Source organism: Drosophila melanogaster, chromosome X (genome assembly GCF_000001215.4).
Source record: "Drosophila melanogaster chromosome X".
NCBI classification, from domain to species: domain Eukaryota; kingdom Metazoa; phylum Arthropoda; class Insecta; order Diptera; family Drosophilidae; genus Drosophila; species Drosophila melanogaster.
In genome coordinates, this window is record NC_004354.4 from 389,849 (window position 1) to 417,433 (window position 27,585).

A 27,585-nucleotide genomic window follows, 5' to 3' on the forward strand; every position below is an offset into this window, starting at 1 on the left:
GCTTCCATTTACAACTGTATTAATACTTTTAACTTTTGCAAAACACTTGTACTTATTTTCTCGGTTCCCAATTGGCCTTAATCGCAAAAACGAAGCTGTAGCTCCCATATTCCATACGCATGAACAGCACTGAACAGTCACCAGACCCCCTAACGATCAGCGCACGCAGCTTGGGCTGGAACTGTTCTGAAAATCTTCCGAAGAAGTGGAAACACTGTAAATGCCTAATCAGAAACAATTATATGGCAGTGCAAGATCGCAGACCGCATAAACTTTGCGAAGGTGTTGAAAGTTTCTACATTGTTTTTTCAAGGCCTGCGGGCATTAAAAATCCATATCTATAATTTGTTGTATAATAATTCTTTCACAAATTTTTTGTGCAATTTCATCAGTACAAATTTCAAGAATTTTACAAACAGACTCAGCGAACCTCCCCGCTTCGGTATTGTTGATTGATGGCTCCAGAGACCCAAGGATCCAGGGGAACTTGGTAGGGGGCATCTCATTAAAATGAAAACCCATTGCCATGTCAACTTCGTTTTGTGCATTACGTCAACGAGCGTAACGTTTTAATTTCTTGGCAATCAAACGGACCAGACACCCATCGATGAGATTTTGAACTCGATGATGCGCTGTAAAAATAAGGTTCCTACTCTCTCGCAACGTAACATTTTTCGTGCTACTTTGCCTTTTTATATGGACAAATCAATTTTTTTAATTTGTTTGCTTATATACCGCATTAACTGATTATACAATATTATACCCATTTATGCACCTATGATTAGAATTGAAAAATTTGTAAAATTCCCTCGATTTTTCATAATTCACACTTAAGTTCACGTTATGTGCATGTCTTTCCCTTTTTCCCCAGTGCATTGACCAGACAGTGCCTAAAGTTTTTGCTGCCACTTTTGGGGCAACGGAGTAAATCACCTGGACTTTGACATCTTGTGACAAAAGTTCGTTTGCTTCCATTTGGATTGGAGACGGTTTTTATGGGTCTGCCCGCTTTAAAATTTATAATGTGTGGTCGTTGAATAATTTGAAGCCACCTAAATTGGTGCATGTCTAGATTTTAATGGTTTAATTGGACTGCTGAATATTAAGTTTCCGAGATCGCAGGAATCGTAAAATATAAAAGCGAAGGCGAGCGAAAAGCCTAGGTTTTAAAATACTAGAAAGAAACCCAAGGTTGATCCATTTACTTGGCGCCAGATTCGGTCGGCTCAAATGCAGCTTGCCCAGGGTAATTTCGATTCTGGTAGGCGTGAAATTCATAGAAATTAACTCGGGTTTGCCCTTCGACAAACGACGGCTCTTTCCTTCTTTTTAACGTCTGAGGTGCAAATTGGTTCGCACCTTTTTTACCGGTCGTCTGCTTTTTTTTTTGCAACATTTGGAAATCGATCCGTGGACCAGTTCGAAAATCGTTTTGTGGACGTAGTTAGGCGGGTGATTAATGAGTTTTTAAGAGGCTCAGGCGAGAACTTTAATTGGAACATGGTGCTGTGTAAATCAGCTTAAAACTGGCACTAATAGGATGCCAGTTTCCTCCATTGAGAATTGCAATATCTTCGTCATTCGTTATTCTTCTTTTGTTTACTTCCCACCTGTACTTGTCTTGTGGCTCTTCACACCTCCAGAGTATTTTGCAAAGGATTAGCACAATTAAGAGGCCTTGAGGTGCCGAATTTGGCTCTAATAGCGTTGCTGATTGATGATACCTACGCACTACTTGTGCATTGTTCTGAATTTAATTCACGAAATATTTTGTTCATCACATTCCATTTGCTTTATTTGAATATTGTTCGCAAATAAGATGAACATTATAATATTATTATAAATTACCTATTGATACATATAGTTATGTTGAACTGATATAAAATAAAATTTTTTAAATTTAATATATTTTAAGGACTCAATTCTGGTTATCGTAGATTTTCTTTATTACATAAATATAATAATATATGATATATCAAAATCCATGAGTCCCCGTTGGATTCCCCGTAAAGTTTAAACTGTTTCGGAAAAAGTTCAGGAAGCCAAACATGGTCAGGGTTGCCGAACGGCAATAAAGTAAATGGTGCAGATCATCTGCGACATTGTTACAAAATTTTATGCGTTTTTAAATTAAACGTTATATGCACTAGTCTCGGATTAAGCTGCGATGTACGGCCCCGCAGTTCGTGAAAGCGTAGCACAAAAAATTGATTAAAGTTAACTGAGGCCCAACTGTGTAGGCCATAAATATGCCGACCAATTGGCACAATTTACATTGGGATATGTTGTGGGGATCTTGATCTGGGATGTGAAACCAGACCATGGAACCATAGAAGATGTCGCTATAGTCGAGTTCCTTGGCTATCGGATACCCGTTGCTTAGGTGGTAAAACTAAAATCTAAAGAAATTGGCAAAAAAAAAAAAAAAGCTTATTGTATACCTTCTAGCTTTTATAGTTCCAGCGATCTGTACTCAACGTTTAGTATATTCCTTTACTCTACCACTTAATGGTTACATTCTCTCTGTATGTGTGTTTTATACATATATATATTATTTGACCTGAAACGGAGTCCACCGAAGAGCAGATGTTTTTATGTTGACCGCATCTAATGGTGCGTGCTACTGCCTTTTTGTTCAGCGCCCTCTTATTCCCTCCGGATCGTGTTGTGATCATGATTATCATTATTCCAGGGTTCATGATCATCCAGTTTGAGACCGCAAAAAGACGAGACTGAGAAACGTGGCAAAGTGAAATATGTATTTATTGGACACATGAACAAAATTCAATCCAATAATAATGGTTAATATAAAAAATAAAATAAAAACCACACTCTTCATAAATACTATTTTGAAGGATGATATAGTTAATTATTGCTCTCATATTTGAAAGTAAAATTTAAAAAAGGTTCGGTAAAGCAATTTCCTTATTATAAGGTAACAGCTGAAAAACTAGGCTTCTCTATACAAACGTTTTAGCCAAGTCAAACTTTTCATACCCCAATTGTTGGTCCAAGCAGGGAAGCCAAATCAAAATGGCCCACGATCCCAACATCTTTGTTTGCATGACGAACTGGAGCTGAACCTTTGGGTTGAGCAAAGTTCAATGCGCCGTTGCCGCGGTATCTGTATCTTAGCATCTTTACCCATATCGGTCTTCTGTATCTTTGGTAGTGACTTTAACTTCGGCTCCCCTATTTTGTGGCGTTAAGGCACCGAAAATGCCAGTCGGTGCAGAAAAAAGCAACCCCTAACAAATGAGCGTGTGTTCATTTTATTTGTGCCCTGTGCTGCGCACGGTTATTTTTCAGCTGCACCAGAAAAAGAATGGTGGAAATCGATGTATAAAGTTGGTTGTCTAAGCCCGTATGCCCTGCTACGTTTGTTCTTCTATACTTTTCAGAGTTCTTTCCTCCGCGATCCAATTCGTTCGACTAAATACACCTGCCACGCGTCGCCATGGTCCAGATATCCAACGAGTCTTAAGGGCAAGGAGGGTGCGACTCCTGCGCATGCTCCTGCATTTAATTAAATTATTAACTACGAAAATGACTGAGCTAAATAAAGAGGGAGAGATACATCTACGCTTCATCAACAGTAAAACGCAAAAATTAAACCACGAGCGTCACTTAGATTTATATTAAAACTTTTGATAATAAAAATGGTCAAAAACATTTACTTAAAATATAAATATTTAAATAACAGAAATTTCACTATATACTCTTGTAATGCACTTATAATAATTTTATATACAACCTATTAAATAATATTTTTACGTGTAGAAATGAACGCGACAACAGAAATATCTATATGCAAGTATACATATACTTGTATCCCTCACTCTTTTTCACTTTTTCTTTTTTCGCCGATCTCCTGCTCTCTTCTGCAGGTCCTGGCTACGAAAACTCGTTTAAATTAAGATTCAACATTCATTTTTGCATTTCAAGTTTCGTTGGAAAAACGCACGCGTCGCTCCACCGATTAGGATATATATATATATATATATATATACCCATATATACCCATATAATGGGTAGGTTATATATCCTGCCTCGTTCCATCCTGCTCCTACCCAATTATCGCAAGGGCCCCGCTCTTCATCTCGCTTACACTTTTGAGTCCTTTCCATTTCCCGTTTTCGCGGTCCGGAACTATGCTTCATATCAAAGTAATTACGCATTTAAATCCTCCAAGCGTTGCGTCTGGAAAAAGGATATAAACAAGGTAGTCCGAAAAAAATGTTTACTGGTTGTCGGGACAACATCGAAAGGTTACTTAACTTGCTTTCTGATGGTTTTCCTGAAGAACAAGTCTTTCGAAATAATAAAAAAAACATTATTAAGTTTCCGAAAATATATAAAAGACTTCCACAAAGATAGAGTTAAATTAACAATATTATATACTAAAGGAAATGAAGCATTTATGAAATATAAAATTTAAATCATTCAAAATTAAAAGATTCCTACACTAGGTACTATAATTTTGAAGGTAATATCCAATGCTTGTTCAAGGTATGAGTGGCATTTACATGCAAGCGGTGACCGGAATTGGACCTATGATTAATCAATTGTACCGAACACGCGATTATACCAACCTTGCTTATGACTCTCCGCTTCAAGGAAAAAAGGATCGCGTATATGCATTATATGCATTCCACTTCAGTTAAATGTCCGCATACACCATAGATCACACAGTTCACTGAGTGGAGTTTCTAATGACGACTTCAACCCTATTCTAGGCATGTCACCGGCATTTCTCCCAACCATTTATTAAAATGCTTCAATGGAATTTTGGAAAATGCGAAAATTTAAATAGAACATTGTGCTGCCAAAATTTCTGCAACACTCAAGAACAATGATAGTGTTAATGATGGTAAAATAATGGAAACCAACTACCGATCCCTCCGTTACAATGCAAAAACTAAAGAGTGGAGACTCCAAGCGAAGTTCAGCATGCAAAAAAGGTATTGGAAATGGTGAAAGGATTTTATTTATAGGAACAACACAGAGAAGCGCCGTTTGCTGGTCATGGTTGAAAAGGTTTTTTTGTTATCAGGATTTCGGTTTTCGCTTTGGTTTTGGTTTCGGATTCGGTTTTTGATTTTGGGATCCGGGGATCTAAAATTTGCCAAATAGAAGTGAAGAAGTGCTATTGCTGATGATTTGGCAAAAGAAAAATGCTGGCAGAAGCAAACGAGGGTAACGAGTTGAGGACAATAAAAATATTACACCTGGTCGCCGATTTGGCATCTTTTCACTCGCTCATCGATTGATGATCGTGACAAAATGAACCGATTTTTGTGAACAGAGCGGAAGTTACAATTTACAGTCGCCGTTTAGCACGACACAGTGGCCAATGGCAAGTTACAACAGTCTGAAATAATCAATTTATTATTTCAAAGAAGATGTATGAAACTTCATGTATGTCTAGTATTTCTTTACCTTAGACCGCATTATGTAATAGAACAAATAACAAGTATACACCGTTAAAAGTCAAATGTGTGAACATTTAATCAAACCCAGAACTAAATTATTCCCAAACAAATTAATATATTTAAAGCAACATCCCAGTAGTTCTAGAAAAAACACAAGTAGCCACAAACAAAGAACCGCAGTTTTCACTGCAAACTTCCTTCTAGAACTTGTGTCACATCCCTTTGATTTACTTAACAAAAAATTGTGATCCTTTTGATAATTTAATTGGAGAAATAAGTGAAATTGTTTGAACACCTTTAGGGAGCGTACTCCGAATGTCTAATAAGGAGGATCCCAGGATCTTCTGTCGATCCCTTGGATCCGTCCGGCGCTAATGAATAGAAGCGTGCGTGAGCTGCACATAAAATTGGCGATCGCGACTTTTGCTAAGTTAATTAACACAGAAATCAAATTGCTGGCGTGCCGTAGCAAAAAGAGCCCTCACTCAGATACCTTGATCGTTTTTCGATATTTCGAGTTGATATTTTGAGTTTAAAATTTGAGTGTTTCTTTTGGACTGTCGAGTGAGAACAGTTTTCCTGTGGGATACTCGAGTACCTGAGACAGAGAAAGAGAGAGAGACTACCTGTGGCTCACTCACTTCGAGTTCCCTACCTGTGCAGGTAGCTCTTGCCGTCACTCTCTCTCTCTCTTTCTCTCCGATTCTCTCGCCCGTTTCTCTGCCTGAGTGTTGTGCAGAGAGTTGCATAAAGGGTACATAACGCGAGGGTTTAGGACGAAGGGACTCATTCTTGTGTAAGGTGTCAAACGATCAAGTTCAAGTATTGTACTCTGTTCATTTATTTTTTTCTGTTGATCGTTATCCGGAAAGTTAAAGAAAGCTCCGAGTGTGTTAATGAAAAATAATAATAATACAACGAAAAGCACTACCATGTCATCGAGTGTGCTGTCCACCAACGAAACGTTTCCAACGACCATCAATTCGGCAACGAAGATCTTTCGTTATCAGCACATAATGCCAGCCCCTAGTCCATTAATTCCCGGTGGCAATCAAAATCAACCCGCTGGCACAATGCCAATTAAGACTCGCAAGTATACACCAAGGGGTATGGCACTGACCAGATGCTCTGAATCAGTATCATCTCTATCGCCTGGTTCCTCGCCGGCTCCATATAATGTAGACCAATCCCAGTCGGTCCAAAGGCGCAATGCTAGAGAACGAAATCGTGTAAAGCAGGTGAACAACAGCTTCGCCAGGTTGCGGCAACATATACCACAATCCATAATCACGGATTTGACAAAGGGTGGTGGTCGAGGACCTCACAAAAAGATCTCCAAAGTAGACACACTGCGCATTGCCGTCGAGTACATCCGGAGGCTTCAGGATCTGGTGGATGACCTAAATGGGGGCAGCAATATTGGTGCCAACAATGCAGTCACCCAGCTTCAACTTTGTTTGGATGAGTCCAGCAGTCACAGTTCGAGCAGCAGTACTTGCAGTTCCTCAGGGCATAATACCTACTATCAAAACACGATCTCTGTCAGTCCTCTGCAACAACAGCAGCAGCTACAGAGGCAGCAGTTCAATCACCAACCGCTGACAGCGCTCTCATTAAATACCAACTTGGTGGGCACATCCGTACCAGGTGGAGATGCAGGATGCGTATCCACCAGCAAAAACCAGCAAACCTGCCACTCGCCAACATCATCATTCAACTCCAGCATGTCCTTTGATTCAGGCACCTACGAAGGAGTTCCCCAACAAATATCCACCCACCTGGATCGTCTGGATCATCTGGACAACGAATTACACACGCACTCCCAACTTCAGCTAAAATTTGAACCGTACGAACATTTTCAATTAGACGAGGAGGACTGCACCCCCGACGACGAGGAGATTTTGGACTACATCTCTCTATGGCAGGAGCAGTGACTTAATCCCCAAAATTTACCACCACGCCCTATTTTCTTCTAGTCAATGTTGAGTTGAACCAAGTGCCTCAAATTGTAAATAACACTAATACAAAAACAACATACCCCCAATTTTTTTTTCTTACTTTAAGCTATTTTTTTACATTGTTAAGAACCACGAGACCAGTTTCAAATTTATATATTTATGAAATAACTATAGCATGGAAACGAAAACATATTTTTTTGCTAATACAATTTTATGTTAATTAGTTTTTGGTGGAAAAATAAAATGAAAAAATTAAACGAAAAATCATATTTAAGTTCTTTTCTCAAAGGGGATCCATCTATTGATCAGGTTTGTAAAACATTCGGGTACTACTTGCATTGCCTTGCAGTGCCGATGGGACCATGTGCAGCCGTTATGTACAATTAAGGTTGCTTTGCATTGGTTTTACAAAATCACTCTTATATCCAAAAATCATTAATACGAATTACAGATAACGCAAAACATAGATCAGTATTTGGTTTTAGACCAGTAGTTTCCTATTTCTTCAGGTAGTTTCTAAGAATGTCAAATTATCGCAGGTAAGACGATGACACCTGTGACACGTGCCACGAGGTTACTAGTTTAAAAGGTTACTAGTTTTACAATTACGACTTTGAAATTCAGATCAGATATTGAACTTAAAAAAGGAAAAGTGTCGAAAAAGCAATTTACAATTTATTCAATATAAGAGGAGTTCGTATTTATGTATACATTACTACTTAAATATATAAAGTGAGGTAGTTTTAACCCGATCAACACTTTTAAGACTTTTTCTTTTGAATTTGCTCAGCTTAACTATAGTTCCTAGTATTCCCTATAATGTACGGCCTTACAAAAAAGTATTTTACCCACTTTTTACACTTCTGAAAAAGTTAAATGCAAACACCTTACCCCAAACAATAACTAAGTTCTTCACTCCCACGCACCGTTGAGATGTCAGTCCGTTGGAATAAACCTCTTCCACTGGCCAGACAATAAATCACGTTGCATTAGAAAAACAAACGCATGGGAGAATGCGACTATAGACTATATTTTGACACATTAAAGGGCATCACAGACAAAGGACCTCATTGTCCTTAGGATCGCTGGATGCTCCAAAGGAAGTGATAAGGGATAGGGGATCTTTTCTTTCAATGTCAACGCTGACACTTGACAACTCAATGCAATTGTTTCGAATCATGAAAATGGGTTCTGGAATACCATTATTTTCTTTTGCGAGACTCTGTAGGCAAGGCTTAACGTTCAGCTCCGGAAGAACTTTCACCTTTCCTAAAGAATCTAAAGAAAGGCAACCTTTTTTTCAGCTGCGTTTTTTATTTTATTTGGTTCTGATTTAAAAGCGTAGTTTAATAGATTTCTCGGCGCCCAGGCCAGCAACATTGTGGTACAAAAAACCAGCCGCCTGCATTAATCAGACCCCAGATATTTGACCAAATTATAGGCTCGCCCAAAGTTTCGAGGACTAAGGACGGCAGATTGATGGCTAAAAAAGCAGTTTTAAGTCGCAGCTAAGCTCATAATTCAGCTCTTTACGAAGTTGTTACTTGAAGCATTTATTCTTACACCGCAGGCGCGATGCAAACGGCCTGATAGCCAACAGAAAAAACGAAGAATGGCAAACAAGAAAACTCCAAAATAAAAAATACAAAGATGGATTTTGGAATATAGAATATACTCTTATACTCTTTTCAAACATAGGTTTATTCGGTTAATATCCTGTAACTTATCTGAAGCATTAATCTAATCAATGCAAATGCTATATGTGGTCTAATGCATAAGTTTTATTTTTATTAAAACTCAATTATTTTGTACAATCAAATTGATACTTAAGTCCTTCATTTAGCATTGGCGATTGGCTTACATTATCCAAAAAGTAAGAGTATCAAACAGAGCAGAACAAGGCAATCAAAACAGCACAACTTTGCAACGTCGTTCAGCGTTACCGATTTATTTGAATTTCAATAAGCCCCAACGTTTTTGGAGTTCATTATCCTGTTATGTCGGCATTTTTGGCCTTTCATCTCGCGCATGCAACGAATTTGAACTGGGGCGTTATTGATTAGCGTTATGAATTATTGATAAACAACCCTCAGGGGAAAATCGCCCACACCGCAGGTAAAAAAAACACTATGCACATAAAACAATAAATTGAAATACAGAGTATATATAAAAATATTCATACTTAGCACATTTTTATATATTTTACTGTTGGCCCCATATAACCTAAAATTATCCGCCCAGATATGCTTGGGCTGATATCTTTATTTTTCGGAGAGGATGCATAAATCGCAAGCAAACGTGCCACGTTCATCATCTGGGGAGCCAAAAGGGGAGAAATATGTTCCAATTAGCGAAGCCAAATGTGACAGGCCATCCACCCAGAAGAAATCAAGGCAGCGACTCAGTTTCACAGGACTCGCGGCTCGGACAGGCAAAAGTTATTTGAGTTGTCATATTAGGCCGTGATAAATGTAGTTACATACCAAATGTGATAACTCTGCCCCTGGCTTTGGATTCCCCGGACCCTGGATTAGGTAGGCGCCTAGTTTCCCTTTCCCTTGATGATGATCCGCAAACTGTCAGAGGTTGTTCGTCTACAGCCTGATCATTGAAAACGTATTTATGGTACCAGGGAAATTCCTTCAGCCTTTTTGCGCCAGTTTAAAGAGCCGTGGCCCTGACTTTTTTCTTTGCTGACCTGGTATCCCGAAGAACCTAAAATTTCACCTGCCGGGTCAATAGGGGATTACCTGATCGTAAAAGAGGTACAATAAGCGCGCGCGTGCCTGGACAATTGGTAAATCGAGTCCAATTACTTATCACCCTACCCAATTTCTGTACCTTTAAGATTTTGCAGGTTTATTTGAAAAAATTCCAGAATTAATATAATAATTTTTACAACATTTGTTTGACCTGTTTCTTTTTCCTGAAGGCACTTAAAATTAAATATATCTTTTTATTGAATTTTAACAGTTTATTTGCTTTAAATAATGAAATTATTTACTTTTCTTACTTATTATTCTGTAACACTTCTCGGTTTACATGCCGAACAAAACCTATTTCCGCTTACAGAAGTACCTTCTATTTGCGATAGTCCGGTAATAAGTGTAACCACCTTCTGAGCAATTCGTCCCTTCAACACCTCTCTACAAGTATTTTATTATTTATGCTGCGACCGCCAGCGTCGTCTTGGGCATCCCAATTAAGTCTCTAAGTCCACGATAATCCCAGAAATAGTCTGGAAATAATCCCATTAGAGTGTGCTACATAAACACTAACAAATGTTCTAATGGACGGTTATCCCTCTCGCATAAGACAAGTAGTTCCCTAAACCTAATTTCCAACAGCACTTAAAAGGATCAGAGCACAAATTCACCCCAAGCCATGACAACGCTAACACTCCAATATTTGGCCAACTACGTGGAATTCTCCTTTCGAAGCCCACCCAGAAAAAAGACGATCTGCACACAGATCTTATAGTGAAATTCCGCAACACGTAGAGCGATACGTCTGTGAAGTTTTATGCATTATATGAAATTTGCCCATTAACAATCATTAATTTCCATGATATACAGAAAAAAAATTATATTTAAATCGAAAGGTTTGAGGTTAAAAGATAAACTGAATGTTAATAAGTAATACAGATCATTAATCAGTTGAATTTTTCTTGTATTAAATATTATACAAAAAATCAAATGCGCTTTGTAAAGTTCATTAATTACGCGTAGGGTAAAATGGTACACAACATTTCTTGAGACTTGACTATCGATACCAGTTACATAGCTATTTGGAGTGTATGGCATCAATATCAAAATTTATTTAATTTTTTTTCAATAAATAAATGCACGTTGAATCTTAACATACCTTTAGACAAATCTAGTATACCCTTTGCTCTACGAGTAACAGGTATAAAAATTCCATTTCTCTTAACTCCATTCACTGAGCTCTTTTATTTGCATAAAATGCGAAGGGACAGAACAAAGGTAGAGGGGATTCTGCAATGGAGGTTTTCAGTTGCCCAAAAGGGGCCGAAATGGGCGGAAAGAGCTGAACTGATCGATCGATGATTTTTTTGTTGTTTTTTTTTTGTGGGGACGGGATAGCTTGCCATAAATCATCATCTGTAATTACCCGTTGGCACAGGATGCTGCGGCATCTCCGCATAAGTCACGCGTACAAAGAAGCCCCGATGCCAAAATGCGAAATCCAATGCTGAAGGAGTTCAAGGGTTTTTCGGGGAGTTTAAAAGAAAGGATTGCACCATTGCACCAAGCAAACACAAACAAGGCCTTTTGATATGCATATTTGATCTGATAGTTTGTTTTGCAAGAGGTTTCAATACTTATGTGTCATTATCGACACAACCTTTCACTCCTCAAATATTCAGACACATAGATACTCTGAACACATAATCAAACATAGAATCCGAAAAAAGACGCTACTAGACAAACAAATGTGCGTCAGGTTCTTCAAAACAGCCTTTTTTATATTTTCCTCTTTTTTTGTGTTTGCCAATAGGGAACCGAAACGTCTTAAAACCTCAATATTGAATAATTTGCACAAATAAAATACTGGCGCTTGCGTTGAGAGTACTCACAGATTTCTGAGAAAGATCTGCTCTTTGGCAGGGATATACTGCGCACAGGAGTATTTACTTTGCGTTTATTTAAAACAAACCAATTTAAAACAACTAGAACTAGAGTTTACTAGGTATGATGGTAAGTATGTAACGGGGAAGTTTAGGGAACCATAAAATAACATAATTTTGGTAACGTCCATTAACGCCCTTATTTCTAAGACAATGTGGTACACACACGCACACGCTTATTTTTTAAAAGCGAAGTTTAGGGTATTCTATCTTCGTGCTTTGCGAGGATATATCTTGGCTTTTTTGGTTTTGTTATGTTGGTTTTGCTGGCTTGCGAACGCAGGCTTGCCACCAAACTGGCAGGTTTTGATAATTATCCGGTGCTATAGTCTTTAGTTTTCTGAGCCCCAGACTCGCGTGCTTGCCCCATTTTTAACGATATCGATCAGGCTCCAGTCATTACATGTTTTCGGCCCATGAAAGCGGGCGAAATTATTATTCATGAAATAAAGTTATAGTAGATTTTCTGCATAGCTGGCAGTGCAAAACTCAGACAAATCGAGTGAGTATCAAATAAGGCTGCATTATCCACCTACCGAACATTTCCTGCTGTGCGAAACGGATTTTCGCTCAACTGTAGTAAAATTATTTTTAAATTTGTGTCAATATTTGGACTAGCCATAAAAGAATTCATGGCCAAAAATTTAGTTCTGGTCGCAAGGTCATCTCTGTTTTGAATACAAACATCTGTGAGGTGAATTCACTCCTTGGCCAGCTGTCCAGTTTAGAGATTCGCTTTGCACAGTAGCAGATTTTTTTTGGCTACTGTATCCTCTGGCTATGGTAGTGCGTGCAATTTTCACGGCCGTGGCAAATTTCCCCTGCCCAAACAATGAATTCTTTGGCATGTGTCCCAAATATTCCTAAATTGTATTTGCAGACGACCGCAAACCTTTGATTCCTGGCTAATGGCCATGATCAAAAGGTAATTGAAATCCCCTTAATTCGTTGGCTGTCGACCACCCAAAAACGTAATTGAACCATAATTTCGATCCCATTTTAATGACTTTATTTATCCAAGAGTCAGCTGCTGCCAGTAAAGAATCTTTCGAGCTTCCAAAGCCTTGTGCGATTGCAAATTACATTTTAATCAGCTCTACTGTGTATAATTAAAATGTGTTTACCGCTTTTCCTGTGAGGTCCACTTATTTTAACCCTTTAATATTTTTTTTAACTAGCACATCGGTTGGTTGAAATTAAGTTATCAACACTAAAACATGAATCTTCTACCTTCTCTTATTATTTTGGTCGGGGTTCTGTGGATTGGCTAATTGGCCAGCGATCGCATGACAGCAACGCGTGTCCATTGAAAGAATATCGAGGATGGCATTTAAATAGCCCACGATCACGCAAAAAGCCCGAGCCTGCGAATCAGGAATCAATGACTATAGGCAACAGAAAAGAAACTGGGTGAGAAAGCATACCCCCTTAGGGCCAATAAGGGAAGAGGAAAAACAAACTTTTTGTTTCCAAATAATTTAAAAGTTTGGATCGCTTTAAACCAAATTTTTTTTCAAATTCCAGAACAAAGGTATCAGAACGTCGATTTTTAGGACGCAAAAATTGTAATTAAATACAGCGACGCGTTCCAGCACTCTACGCTCTAAAATAACGAAGAAGGGAACTAAACAATATCTTGGAAGGGACGGGGAATTCATACCTTTAAGTAAGATCGTAGGATACCGATATACATAGATGGTGTAAATTTCCACAAAGTGCGATGACCAAACACAAAATACAAGAGCCCGAAAGAAATATGAAATTATTATTCCTATAAAAGGACTCCTCTAATCCCTGGATCGTCCTTTTTTTCCCCGTCCTCTGATGTGCTGTAGTAGATAAGGTAAATGAAAAATAATAATAAAAAACGAAAATAAAAAGGGCTATTAAGACCGCAGGCTCGGGAAAAATGCGGCGTCATAGGGCGATATCTATATAATATAGAGATACAGTGATGGTATAAATGCAGTCCTATGTCATAAATTTCATTGACTTTATCCAGGAAGTCTGTCAGCTTCGAATATTTAACGCCATTGTCCTCCGACACTCATTTTGGGGCTGCTGTCAGATTAAAATTGCCCCCACACGAAAAATCATGCGGGATACTCACGGTTGCGGGTGTAAGTCAAAACTATACACTAAAATTTTAACGGCCATCCGCAATTCTATTTTATTAAACCATAACTGTGTTTGTGTTTCAGAGGTAAATTTCTAAACTTAAGCGATAAGCTAAAATACTCCTTGCCAATGAATGCTCAGAATCCGAATGAAAGTTTTCCACCTCATAGAGCACAAGCAATTTTATGACCATTTGCTCTTCCTCGCTTATCCTGGGGGCCGGTAAAGCGGTAATATGGTTCAACACCAATTTACACACATCATGCATCTTCTTAGCTGCAACAAAACGATTAAGCATTCCCAATCCCCATCCCAATTTGAATGCCAGTGGAAGTGTAATACGATATGCAACGTTCTACTTCAGCTTTAGAGTCCAAATCTTGGCGAAATATTCCCTAGGGGCTCGGCGAAAGGAAGTGATCCGCTCTTTTAAAAGGTAGTCTCTGTTCTCCCCCACTTTTGCCCCAAAACAAAAGACTGCTTATTGTATTGATTTCGATACAAAAAGAGGAGAACCGATACAGATAAGACAATATACTGACTTCGGATAATGGCCCTTGGCCTGACCCGCTTTGTCTTATAATTGGATTTAGATTAATTGCGTCTTGACCAGCGAGAATCGAAAGAAGAAAAAACAGCACATGAAAAATTACATCAGGAGAAAGAGGTAGAGAGATGCCTCAAAACAAAAAAAAAAAACACCAAACGAAATAATCATAATTCCATTTCCATGGAAATCGAAATTGTAACTGGAGAGTGTCAGATTAGAAATAATTCCATTAGGTATCTCGTACCTTGTATCTCGTAGATTTCTGCGAATTGTCGGCGTGTGCTACTTGTCTTAGGTATATTTGTTTTTATTTTTTTCGGTATGGTCCCCCCGCCCGCTGGGATTTCAGTCATCCATATCCGAACCGCAAACTCATTCGGTCTTATTCGGATTTCTTCCTTGCTTAGGAGCCGTCCAGTCTTTGCATATTTTTTTACCGATCGGTAAATCTTTTAATCATTAATTAGCGTTAGATCAATCTGAATCATTTCATCCTTCTTGGGATCTCTGAAAGCATCTTAAAGTCACTGTGTTTGTTTTTTTTTTCTGAAACAGGAGACAACATCGCCCGGCACGGCAGTCATGTTACTTTTAATGATAATTGCCGTCTCACAACTCATTTTTCACAATGATAAATGCGATTTGCACGACCGATTTGCGTTGGCAATAATGTTGCCACTTGTGGGTAAGTTAATTTTCGCAGTATTGCACATATATGTTATATTTAATTTCGGACAAGATTTTATCATTATCAGGATTGACTAATTATATAAAGTTATTTTCTCGATTTAAAAGAATTAAAAGAAAATAATAAGATACTATCTTTATTTTTCCGTTTAAGTCCCGAAAAATCAATGTCACGATTTTTATCAATCCAAATTGTTCACTATTAACGTATTTTACCCCCACCTTTACATATAGAGATTTAACAAGAGAGGCAAAAAATTCTCAAATAATAAAAGCCATCCTAATTTGTCTTGATGGTCCGGAAAAAACGGGCCAGAACGCTACCACCAAGGATGCAGCTCCCTGTGCTCTTTTTTTTTACTTTACTGCGCCATACACCATTTAAACATTTTTTACTTGTTAGCAATTAATTAAATAGATCTGCCGCTGGCCAAAGAGTTTCGACTGACATTTTTAGTACCGTCTCTTTCTCTCGCAGTTCAACCCGTTCTTACGTACCATGGCCATCCTTTAATTGCGGCGACAGCATTAAATTTTTATGGATGACGCACGCCCCATTTGCATACCCTGCCCCTTTTCTTTTACCCCAAAGATCAAAGTCTGGCAACGCTGCGGCACGCTTCAAACGAAGGGTCCGCCAAAGGTTCAGTTTACCGTCAACCCTTTGCTCGTTCGTTTCACACCGCTTGAAAACTTATTTCGCTGTTTTTGCAATTTAAGGTAATTATTGTGTACCTTTGGGGTAATTTTAACACCTCGACACCATCGACAAATATCATCTGGAAAGCGGGGCCTTTACGCATACACAAGTGCAAGAATATATACATACATATATATAGTAGCGGCTATCGTGCCACCGAAATCTCAACAACAAAAAAAGCCAAACGTTTCTTAGAAGTGCAGGGCTTTCAACACCTTCGATGCATGCCCAACCGAAAGACCACATCCTATCCTCCAGCCCCTTATTTAACCTGACCACCTTAACCCTGAATCCCCATGGACCCCGACGCCCTTAACCCACCATGTACACGCACTCCTGCCCAGTTATTTTTCACACCTCGACAACATTTTTTCGCACTTGGTGCGGCATATTCGGTTACCACAGCAATCAAGCACTGCCGCCACCGCCAAGATATCAAAGAACACTGTTCAAAAATCTACGCAATACAGCCATTGATTTACGCATTTTTGTGGACTGTCGTTTGTCGGTAACTATAGCCAGCTCATGTAGTCTACTATTGCCATTTGAAAAAGGTGTTGACATTGCAATCTTGTAGTTTAAAAAAAAGCATAGCTTTAATAGTATCGATAGGTAAAATAGGCAGAGATGTGAATGCGAAGAAACTTATTGTTCAGAAAATAAGTCTAGAAATGTCATTATTATATTATTTTTAACCGCGGTGTACGTGCACCGCTCCATCTTCCACTTGGTCAGATACTACTGACTGCCCTTTTTAATAACCGAACCTTTTGCCGCTTTTGCTGCTGATTTAGCTGCCTGTTATCTCACTCAGTTCCATCGGATGCGCGGTTTGACTTTGACTTTGGCTACGGGTTTGCTTTGGGTTTCTCAGCTTTTGGCCTTTGGGGCAACGAAGGAGCGAGAAGTCGTATCCTGTGTGCCTGTCAGCACATTTGGCGGCAATTATTGCACGTAGCGTGCGTGTAAATTACCGTTATTAGGTGTGATCGTGCGAAACAGTGGATCAAGTAAATAGCATCTTTGGAAATCATCCATTGATCCAATCCAAATTAGCTGCGTCAGCGCTTTCATTTTAAAATAAGACCCGGCAATATCACAAGTAAAAGTGACAATTTCCGCTTCTTGATCCCGTCCAGGAGATATAACCAAAAAAACACCCATAAAAAGCCAAATTGATGTGATGACAGATGATACGGATCTGTGCTCGAATTTGGCAGATTTCACGCTTATGATATCGCCAGTAACCCACCGGCGATCCAGTCTATCACGTTTTACACTTGCCTCTGGCGTACGTGAGAGGAATCCGAATAACTTACTCCTATTTCGATTTCTCCGGTTCGGAGGTCACGGATTTTTAGTTCGGTAGCTGTTGTTTTGAATTCTAATTAGTGGTAATGTGCGGAGAGCACATGAAATATATAATTATTTTCTTTGTCAACAGTCAACGAGATTTGTACACTCCCCTTCAAGACATAAAGGACATTTTCACATTAGTAAGAATACAGCAAATAAATAATTTAACAATATTCATTTGCTGTATGTGACATATACTGAACATGTAAAAGCATAGACTAGACCTCATATAAAAACAATTAACATTATTTTTATCATGTATGTTTTTGTCAACTTCATTTTGTCGGCTACTTTTCTAATTAGAATCCCCTTGAGAAACCTTTGGACAATAGAGGTCGCTGTACAGCAACTTATTGGAAGATTGAAACTATATAGAGACCGCCACTTTATGGTACACTAGCTGATTGGAAACCTGGGAAACCATGAACCTGACAACCCTGGCCAGTTGTTCACTATTTTATATTTACTGCGTCCCCCAAAAACGAAACTGGGATCAACACTATTCTGATCTCATGCGGATTAATTAATCACTGAACATTATAGGGCATGGTGTCCGAGGCTTATGAAATTGAAACCAAAACCTTTTTTACTTTCCTATTTTTTGGTGGGTGTGTTTGGAGCATATTAAAAGAGTATTTGAAAAGGGTTTGCTTCGAACCAAGAGAAATACAAAGGTGATGACGCAAAGATTTTTATTCTAGATATTATAAATGCATTAGAAAACGAATTCGGTAGCAACTTTTAAAAACCAATTATTAGGTAAATGGTGTTTTTTTTTTTTTTTTTTTTTTGCTTTATTATGATTTTCAGCGTTCATTCTTGTGGGATCAATTTCCTCTAATTTTCTGATCTCCTTTAGGGCAGCTGCTTATGGCTTTTTTTAAGATTTTATGCATTTATGGGAGCAATCTCGTAACTCGACTTATCCGTCTTCGGTAACGGTATTGCCTTCCCATTGCAACAAAGTTGCAAGTTGCGAATCCAGAAATTTGTTTCAGATTCAGCTCCTTACAGATTTATGAATGCTTAATTTAATTGCAGGGGGATTGTTGGTAAACGGAATAACTTTACTTTCTTGGACTGGGCATAATAAGTCACAACCCTACAGCAAGCAGCAAATAAATAAAGACATAACATTTTTTAAAGCTTTTTGAAATACTAATTTGCTAGTCAAATAACATTTAAAGACCTTTTTTAATGCTTTTCGACATACTAATTTGATAATTTAGAACTAAACCTGATTATGAGTGATGTCTTGATATTAAAGCAACACAAATGCTTCATGCTTTAAAATCAAAACTGCCATTCGATTTTTAGAAGTATTCCACGAAATAATTATCTTTAAAAGAAAATATTTATTCAATAATGCAACACTATCAAAATATTTTCCCAAAAAAATATTTTAAATTGCATCGTAGCCTTAATACGATTTAATGAGTTATGCAAATTAATTGAATTCAGTTTTTGTTTGTTCATACAAGACATATATTAACCAGTCAGAAATATTACATTTTTTGTCGAGTGCACAGCCCAAATTTAGATCGCTTTCTTGTATCACAAGCGTTTGATGAAAGGGTAAGAGTGTTTCGACTGCAACTTTGATCCCAACTGCTGTCAATATTCAATGCCTTTGTGATGGTTTCGTTTTTATTTGTCTGGCCGTCCCCTTACTTATTATAGTACGCTTGGTATTCATGATACAGCACACACTTGTGGGATTTTGTCTGCGCCGCTCTGCGATGTTATGTATCATTGTTTTGAAGCTTATGCTAATGCACCGGACTGATCGGAAGCACGTGTCAAATGCAGATGGGTCAGAAAAAATATTAATGAAGGTTCATAACATTACAGGATATAAAAGTGGATACGCAGTTTTAAAGACAGTGAAAGTCCCACGACATGGTCTTTTAAGTTTGTTTCTTTTGCCTTCGCATCATTTTCTTTCATTTGATGGATCACATTTTATATCAAATTCCCTTCCAAGATCTCACTCTCCTTTATTTTTCGCTTTCAATGCAAACGACATTCGACAAAAGTGGAAGTGCATTCAAAATCTTTTTTTTTAGCCATGACAAGGATCTTGCAGATCTGAGATTTAAAATTTTCCCAAAAGGAAAAAATGCATTATGTAGACGGACACAAAGGACAAAGAGTGTGTGGGAGAGGGAAAAGGATGGGTAGGTAGGCACACAGAGACTGAGTAGGAATAGAGGCACCCACCACAGAAAAAGAACCCCTAGAAAGAGAGGAAAAATGTACGATCACTTGTGCAAAGGACTTAGGTCCCGGTTTTTCGAGGGCAGGTAGCCAGGATCCGACCCCGTACCAACCCCTGTAGCTCCTCTGCCGAAGTCGCTGCCTCTGTCGCGGCGCGTTTCCCTCTGCCACTGCCGGGTATTTAAAGCCCTAGATCAGAACAGCAATTATCATTGCGGAATCTGATTCCACACAGTCAACATCTGTAAACTAAATCTTAGAAAACTCTCGCAAGGATTACCATGACGAGCATTTGCAGCAGCAAATTCCAGCAGCAGCATTACCAGCTGACCAACAGTAACATTTTCTTGCTGCAACATCAGCATCACCATCAAACGCAGCAGCACCAGTTGATTGCTCCGAAAATACCTTTGGGTACCAGCCAACTGCAGAATATGCAGCAGAGTCAACAGTCCAATGTTGGACCCATGTTGTCCTCCCAGAAGAAGAAGTTCAACTACAATAACATGCCCTATGGCGAGCAATTGCCATCGGTAGCCAGACGAAATGCCCGTGAACGCAATCGCGTGAAGCAGGTGAACAATGGATTCGTCAATCTCCGCCAGCATTTGCCTCAAACTGTGGTAAACTCGCTGTCCAATGGAGGACGTGGTAGCAGCAAGAAGTTATCCAAGGTGGACACACTGCGAATCGCCGTTGAATATATTCGAGGACTACAGGACATGCTTGATGATGGCACTGCTTCATCAACTCGTCACATCTACAATTCCGCCGATGAAAGTAGCAACGATGGCAGCAGCTATAACGATTACAACGATAGTTTGGACAGTTCGCAACAGTTCTTGACGGGAGCCACCCAGTCTGCCCAATCCCACTCGTACCACTCCGCCTCGCCCACGCCGTCGTACTCCGGATCCGAGATTTCCGGAGGTGGCTATATCAAACAGGAACTACAAGAGCAGGACCTCAAATTCGACTCCTTTGATAGCTTCAGTGACGAGCAGCCAGATGACGAGGAGCTACTCGATTATATTTCATCTTGGCAAGAGCAGTGAAGGGGTCTTACTAAAAGTCCCAAACAAACAAATATTGTACAAACTGTAAATACCCTAAATTGTTGCCTTAGTGAGTGTAAAACCAAGTCTCAAATTTCACATTAGCCTCTAAGTTACCCCATATTTTTTTTTATTATATTTTAACGCAATGGAAGACATATTTTTTTCATAGTTATAAGTTTGTTATAAGCATGGAAGACACTAAACTAACTACTTTTAAGCCAAAATAAAAACATATTGATAAATTTAATTCCAAATGTTTTTTACTGAAATCACTTACTCGTAAATATATTCAGATCGTCATGTAGGGTAATTACAACGAGTTCTCGTTCTCATACCAGCATCAGAGCCAAAAAGGTTTTTAAACAATCTGCATTTTGAAGCATTGCTTTGACTATATATATGTTATGATATTCGTTTTTAATTTATGTATTTTTATATTATTATTATTATTTTTTAGCTTAGCTGTTTTGGCCTCAGGCTTAATAATGGTACTAGCGATAGAAATAATAATTTCACAAAAAAGTTACCCAATTTATTATTTATATTCAATTACTTTTGGAGCGTGGACATGACTCACTCAAAATTCGTAACCAACATAGAGTTAAGCACCTGACAGGAAACAACAGCGAATATTTTCATGATTGGTTCCCTAACGAGCTACAATTCGGCCGGGAATTGTTAATGGCGCGTAAATAGCCCGGAAATAGGCAGTCACGCCTGAGAGGATGAAATTGTCCTAGTCCAAGGATCAGTACTTGAAGACTCGCACAATCCACGTGGCTGGCGCACACCGCCACAAAGTTTTTCATCAAGCTGGACGACGTCGGCGAGCCGTGAAATGCACTTCCGCTAACCCCGTAGCTAAAAATTGGAAAGTAAACCCACCCCAAGGGTGAAATATTAGGGCCATTAAATGAATATGCAGGAATGTCATCTAGGCAGGAGATGCCACACCCATTATTTAGCATACAATATGCAAATTGCCAATTGCGCTGGACACGTGCGTAGGGAAACGGCATTCAACTTGGACTGAGTTTACCAAAGGAGGATGTGATAAGAACAGAACTCTAAATAAAACAGGAAGCGGTGCAATACCGCCAAAAACTCAAAGATGTTCCTCAAAAAAAAAAAAAAAAAAAACGGAAGAGAAAAACGAAGGTAGTGGACGAGGACAATGGCAAATGTAATTGGATGTCAGCTTAAGATAAATCCAGAAAACAAGACCAAGACGAAGTAGAGTGAAACTCTCTTGTGGTCCATTGTTGCCGGATATAAAAAGAAGCTTAAAGCGGAAACAGGATTGTGAATTCAGGACCTGCCAGGATAAGGATCCGATATAGGTGTCCAAATACAAGGCTAAGCTACAAGTGTCCTTTAACAGGCTATACTCCGATTTTCATGCAATGTTAGGTCACTGCACAAAAAGATATCTTTTTCGCTTACTGATCCTCGAATTTCCCTCTGGGTTCAATCTCATATGACAGGGATCACTGAACTTCTGCAATAAATTTGTTTCCTAAGCCTCTCAGACCCAGGAAGTAACTTATTTTAGTCCTTGCTGCAGGAAGTGTGTATTTGCTTAGCATTTTCGGCCGGACAGAAAAGTCTATGGGCTTGGTAGTTTATTTATTTTTGTAGATGCGCACTTGGAAATACGAGCCAATTGTTGTTAGGTTGCAATTCAAGGAAATTCTAAACCCGCAGGCACGAAGGCCACGAAGGACACGTAGAACACTTGTAGCTCTACTTGTTCTTGTGCTTCGACTTGTACATTTTCATGTTTTTGTATAATTGGAGTCTGAGTTATGTGTCTTTATGATGGCGCGGCAATACTCTCCAAGATTTATGACCGTTGTGTCAAAATACGATGCCAGGAGTTGTATTTTTATTTACTTAGAAGTGTTCTACTCTTACCAGATTAAGTCCAACCGTAAGACTTCGCACTCAACTAGGCGTCAAGTGGTAGTAGTTCCAACTATAAATTTTGTTGGTTGTGTTGGTTAAACTGACAAGGCAGCAAGTCAATTTAGGATAGCAAGCCATTACATTATACACCTATACCAAAAAAGTACACATAAGTTCTCAAAAGTAGACTTTCAACTTCTTGATACTGAGGAACAACGCTTGATTCCAGGTCAACGGATTGGCGTGTTAACCAGCGATTCGAAAACAGCGTGATTGATGTCTACCGTTCTTCACCCTTAGAATCTATTGTCGATTTACTTCATTTCGCATTTGTGTTAGAGTTATTCGCTCTTTGCGCTACCTTGAGCGCAATTTGAACTGGGGGTAGCTAAATGACTTTACAGCACTCAAATCTCGGGGCCGTGGTGGAGATTGTGACTTGATTGTTGACATGATGGGAAACTGGAGTGAAACTAACCGCAGGACTAACAATAGCGCATATGAAACAATGCTGCACGTGTCCGATTCGGTTTTCTATATTCTGCTCTTTCCTATTGACTACTCGGGACCAATAAACTATCAGAGGCAATCAATGTCAGAGCAATCAATGTATAGCAAGAAACGACCAGATTCTGAATACCAGACTCCAGACAATGCGATGCGCTATTAAAAGATCCTCCGCTGAAAAGACTTCGCTGGAATATCTAGTTAACAATTGTCCTCAAATGAAAAGTGATTTCTTCTTGCATTCGGCTGCTGTTTTACCGATATCATCGTCGAGAAAAGGGAAGTACGCGGTTTACTTCATACGCGTATGTACACTGGAATCTCCCTGATGTGATTCAAGACTCCATATGACACACGAAGTACAACAATTTTATAAGCTTTCTCCTGGCGGGATATAAGCTATGGATTTATAAAAACAATTGAATTCGATTCGCAGTGGTCGCTAGGAATTTCCAATATTAGGCGTTGAAAATTATCTACCTGCTACTCCATGTACATCTCATTGGGATTCTTTTACACTTCGTATTTTACCCTACGCGTCGAAATTGGCAAACGGACAAGTGAAATGTCGTGAAAACCCATGGATCGCCGAACACGTGTTTCCTATTTAACAGGGCGTAAAAAATATCACGGACAAGCTAAACTGAAAAACACAGCTTAATGGCAATGTAGAGAAAAGGAAATGCCCAAAATATATTCGAGTTAAGTCTGGGTTTTAATGGAAACGTGCTGTACACGGTTTTTTGTAGAAGGTTTAACATATCAAATATACCCATATAATGCTCCAATATCTCCCATTAGAGCTTTCTAGCTCAAATTGTTTTGGTTCTGACAGACCTCAATCAAATACAGCCTAAAAATTAATAAACGAGTAGGATAAAATTGATAAAAAGGAAAAAAAGCCTTACAGTCTGAGCGCAAAATCAAGGTAAAGATTAAAAACAGAGGTTTTATGTCTTCAAAGGCAAACCGACAAAAGGCAAAGAAGGTAAACCAAAAAATGTCAACCACAATACTGTGGTAATCGATCCACAATCAATATACTTTTTTCTTTTCATTTAGAGCACAAGGTAATCATCGATATGATGACATTGGCTATTCTGTCCTCTGCCCTTTGATCTTCCCGATTTTGTCTATTTTTTTGCTCACTGATTTTGCAACTGCCTCCTACGATGCTATAATCGATTTATTAAAATAAAAAGCAAGGCAAAACAAAAGATTGTCAGAATGCGCTTTGCAGTAGTATGGTGAAAACTCCAAACGCAAACCGCTGCCCAAGACAGCAAATTTGTAATGCACATTGAGGTCCATTAAGACGTAAAATTGTCACTATTGTATTGGCCATTGTCAGCGTGGCAACAGCACACAGTCAGAAAATCATTGTGCAACATCATTGGAATTGGAACACTTCGGGCTAAGTTGCACTATGAACTCTAAGGACATCACTGAGATATACACAGTAAAAAATAATTGAAAATTAATAATTTATTTGACTAAAGGTCTTAAATAAAGGACTAAAGAACTAGCCGCGAATGTAAATGCGAGTAAATCGCTTCTAACAATCGCATTATTTTTTTATGTATAACAATACGTTATATTGAAATATATGTATATATTTATATTTGAGTTATATATTTTAAAGACCTTTATCATTAAGACTCTATAATGATAAGGACACCGATACCTCTTCCGCTTTTTTTAAGTGTACCCTTTTAGGAACTGTCGGCGGTCTTTAATGCGATGGTGACAGCATCTAAAGCCATGCGTATAGGAGAGTCTAAGATCAGTCGAGGTTCCGATTTCTTTTAGAAATTTTCGCTCTCGTTTCTGCCGGTATTTATGTAACCAAAATTTCGTGTATCTCATGTTTGCACATACATACGTAAAATAAACTAAAAAGGAGCGTCAGAAAAGCAAAGCAAAAATACTGGGCGTCTACGTTTTACACCCTAATTCACTGCTAAGGGAATGAAAAGATTTATATATATAATATATGCCTGCTATAATACAGTCACGCAAGATCTAAACAATTAAAATTGTTGGAAAAAAGTTCTGAACAGGAAGCATTGGGGTATGCATTTTCAAAAATACAAAAAGAACTTAGTTTTTAGTTTATCTCTGCTAGATAGAAAGTGATTTCCAGATAATTCGGTACTATCTTATCAAATTATGCTGGTGGCAAAAATGCTAAGGAGAATTGTATTTTCCTTTCGCTATCAAGTTTATTTTCCTGCTAATTTTGTTAGTTTAGTTCAGCAATTACGACTAACAGCAGGCGATCGGCGACCCTGTGCACAGCAGGTACTTTAGTCCTTTTTGAAAATACAATTTTGCTATACCTGATTCGATTCGAAATGAAGAACACACGCTTCAACATTTAGCTGCGCTTTGCATAGGAAATAGGTTTGTATGAAGGGATAGCGGAATTATAGGTGGGACTCTTGTTATTAATGGTGCAGCCGGATCTTAAAATCGCTCGGGATCAAAGCGTTTCTATGAGGCCAAGGCGTGAACAATTATGTCCAAAACATTTGGGTCAAACACTAGCCACACCCAATTTCAAATGCTTCCGCCAATTTAGAGCATTCAATTCAGGGCATCGCAGCGGGTTGTCGTATTTTAATTGAGGTTACCGATCGCAAGTTCCTGGAAGGAAAACAAGTGCTTGGGCAGATTTTCATTCATCTACAACATCCGTTAACTCTAGCCTACTCCGCATTAATTCTGTTCGGACCGTTCTGCTTTTCAATCCGAATTAATTAAAAGAAGGCCAGCAAGACGACGCAAATTCGACAACTTAGATAGATTATTGAATAGCATATACTCGTACATGTCTAAAACGGGTTTCGAATCTAATTGTTTCTTTTAATATAACTACTAAATAACATCTTTAAAAAAGATCCTGTAATTATTACACCTACCAAGACTACTCTTTGGCTATGCTTGAAATACAAGACAAGCGGAAGGAAGTTCAAACAAAAAAAAAAACCTCAGGCCATAATTTTCCCTACCTAACACAGAAATTCTGTTAAACCGTCGAGGAAAACCACAAAAAATTATCATGATAGCCGTGATGAGTGCACAGGAGTGCATACAGAAAATTGAGTTGTTTCCTGCGACTTAAATTGCACATCACGACCCTGCGGCGTGGCAAATATGATTATTGATAAGCGTCGAAAAACTCCATTTCCAGCAACGCATTTTATGTCAAATTGTAGGAGTCTCGCATTACCACAGCGCTAAAAACCTACACTTTTGAACAAATTTTCGAGGCGAGTCAGCGTAATCAGAGATTTCCAACACCTTTCCAACCTTCCCCCATTTCCAACGGAATTAATTATGATCCTCCGGTCGACAAGCGTTTCAAATGCGCTTAACAGCTTTCTCTGAGACTCTCTTTACGCATAATTCTGTGACTCCCACTGGCCACGCTTGACCTAATGGGTTTATACCCAAAGATCAGCACGTATATATAAGTAAGACCGCAAAAAGTGAAATAGCTAATTTAGCAATCAGCCAAATAATTTGTGAGGGAACGATGCTGTATTTAAGGAATTTCCAAGGTAATCAAGCTAAAAAAAAAATTTATATACATTCAATATTGTACTAATCCTCTGGGATATCTTTCGTATTGCCTCTTTATAACGAGTACAAGTAAAGGATAAAACTAACAGATTCAAGTAATTGATGTGGTGAGAGAATGGAATAAATTTGAACATTTTGTCCTAATGTCACGATATATGTAAATGAATACCAAATTGAAACTTTTCTTGCTTTTAAAACAAGTTTGCAATTGTATAAGTGAATGCTTTCACTCTACACACGCCGATTGCCACCACAATCAGGCCTCAATATAAAATATCTACTGCCCAGGACCAAAGGCTTTAAATATTTTTCATATAGCAGACACTTTGATGCGACAGATGGGCCGGGACTACAAATGTGCCAATGACAACCAAATGCATCTTCATCTCAATTCACTCAGACAATGAAAACTAAATAACAATCAACAAACGCCCACTAAAATCAAGGTAAATTGAATTGAAACTATATGCTGTTGAGTTGCATTGAATTGAAATAAAAGTGCCAAAAAATATTGTTTCCCTTGCGAGGAAAAGCCCGAGCCAGACGTTCCCAAAGACCACAAATAATAAAGACACCAACCGTCTGCTGTCAAACAAATAAGATGTCACGCATATAAAACGCGACCAGCAGGAAAAACATCGAAGGATATGTATACATTCGCAGTTAAAGGAGACCACCAATGCGGAGGAGTGAGTTTCCTTTTTTGCCCTTTGTCATGGCTAGATATAGGCATCTATATAGATGGCCGTTTTGGTTTGGCAATGCGGTCAAAACATTGTCCACGAGAACAATGCCATTTGGGACCGCCCAAGGTTTCTCGGTCCTCAAATACCTAAAATTACCTTGAAATGAGCAAGGAATGAG

General features: G+C 38.6%; 3 protein-coding genes and 1 long non-coding RNA gene across 5 annotated transcripts in view, besides 1 other annotated feature; 2 read left to right on the forward strand and 2 right to left on the reverse strand.

Annotated features, from left to right (window-relative positions):
• The window catches only part of CG32816 (uncharacterized protein), a 154,151-nt gene that overhangs the window by 73,273 nt on the left and 53,293 nt on the right, over positions 1–27,585 (reverse strand). The gene's annotated exons all lie outside the window — the stretch shown is intronic.
• lncRNA:CR44753 (long non-coding RNA:CR44753) lies at positions 1,987–3,379 on the reverse strand. Its single transcript, NR_123759.1, has 3 exons — positions 2,998–3,379; positions 2,517–2,732; positions 1,987–2,378 (listed from the first exon to the last, which is right to left on the reverse strand). It is a non-coding gene; the product is annotated as a long non-coding RNA:CR44753 (long non-coding RNA).
• Positions 2,342–2,388: a mobile genetic element.
• On the forward strand, positions 6,212–7,649 carry sc (scute). The gene has a single exon (NM_057455.3). It carries the CDS (start codon positions 6,329–6,331, stop codon positions 7,364–7,366), a length of 1,038 nt encoding a protein of 345 aa, NP_476803.1. The 5' UTR covers positions 6,212–6,328; the 3' UTR covers positions 7,367–7,649.
• Positions 19,873–20,969, forward strand: l(1)sc (lethal of scute). Its single transcript, NM_057275.5, has one exon. The coding sequence runs from the start codon at positions 19,948–19,950 to the stop codon at positions 20,719–20,721; it is 774 nt and encodes a 257-aa protein (NP_476623.1). The 5' UTR covers positions 19,873–19,947; the 3' UTR covers positions 20,722–20,969.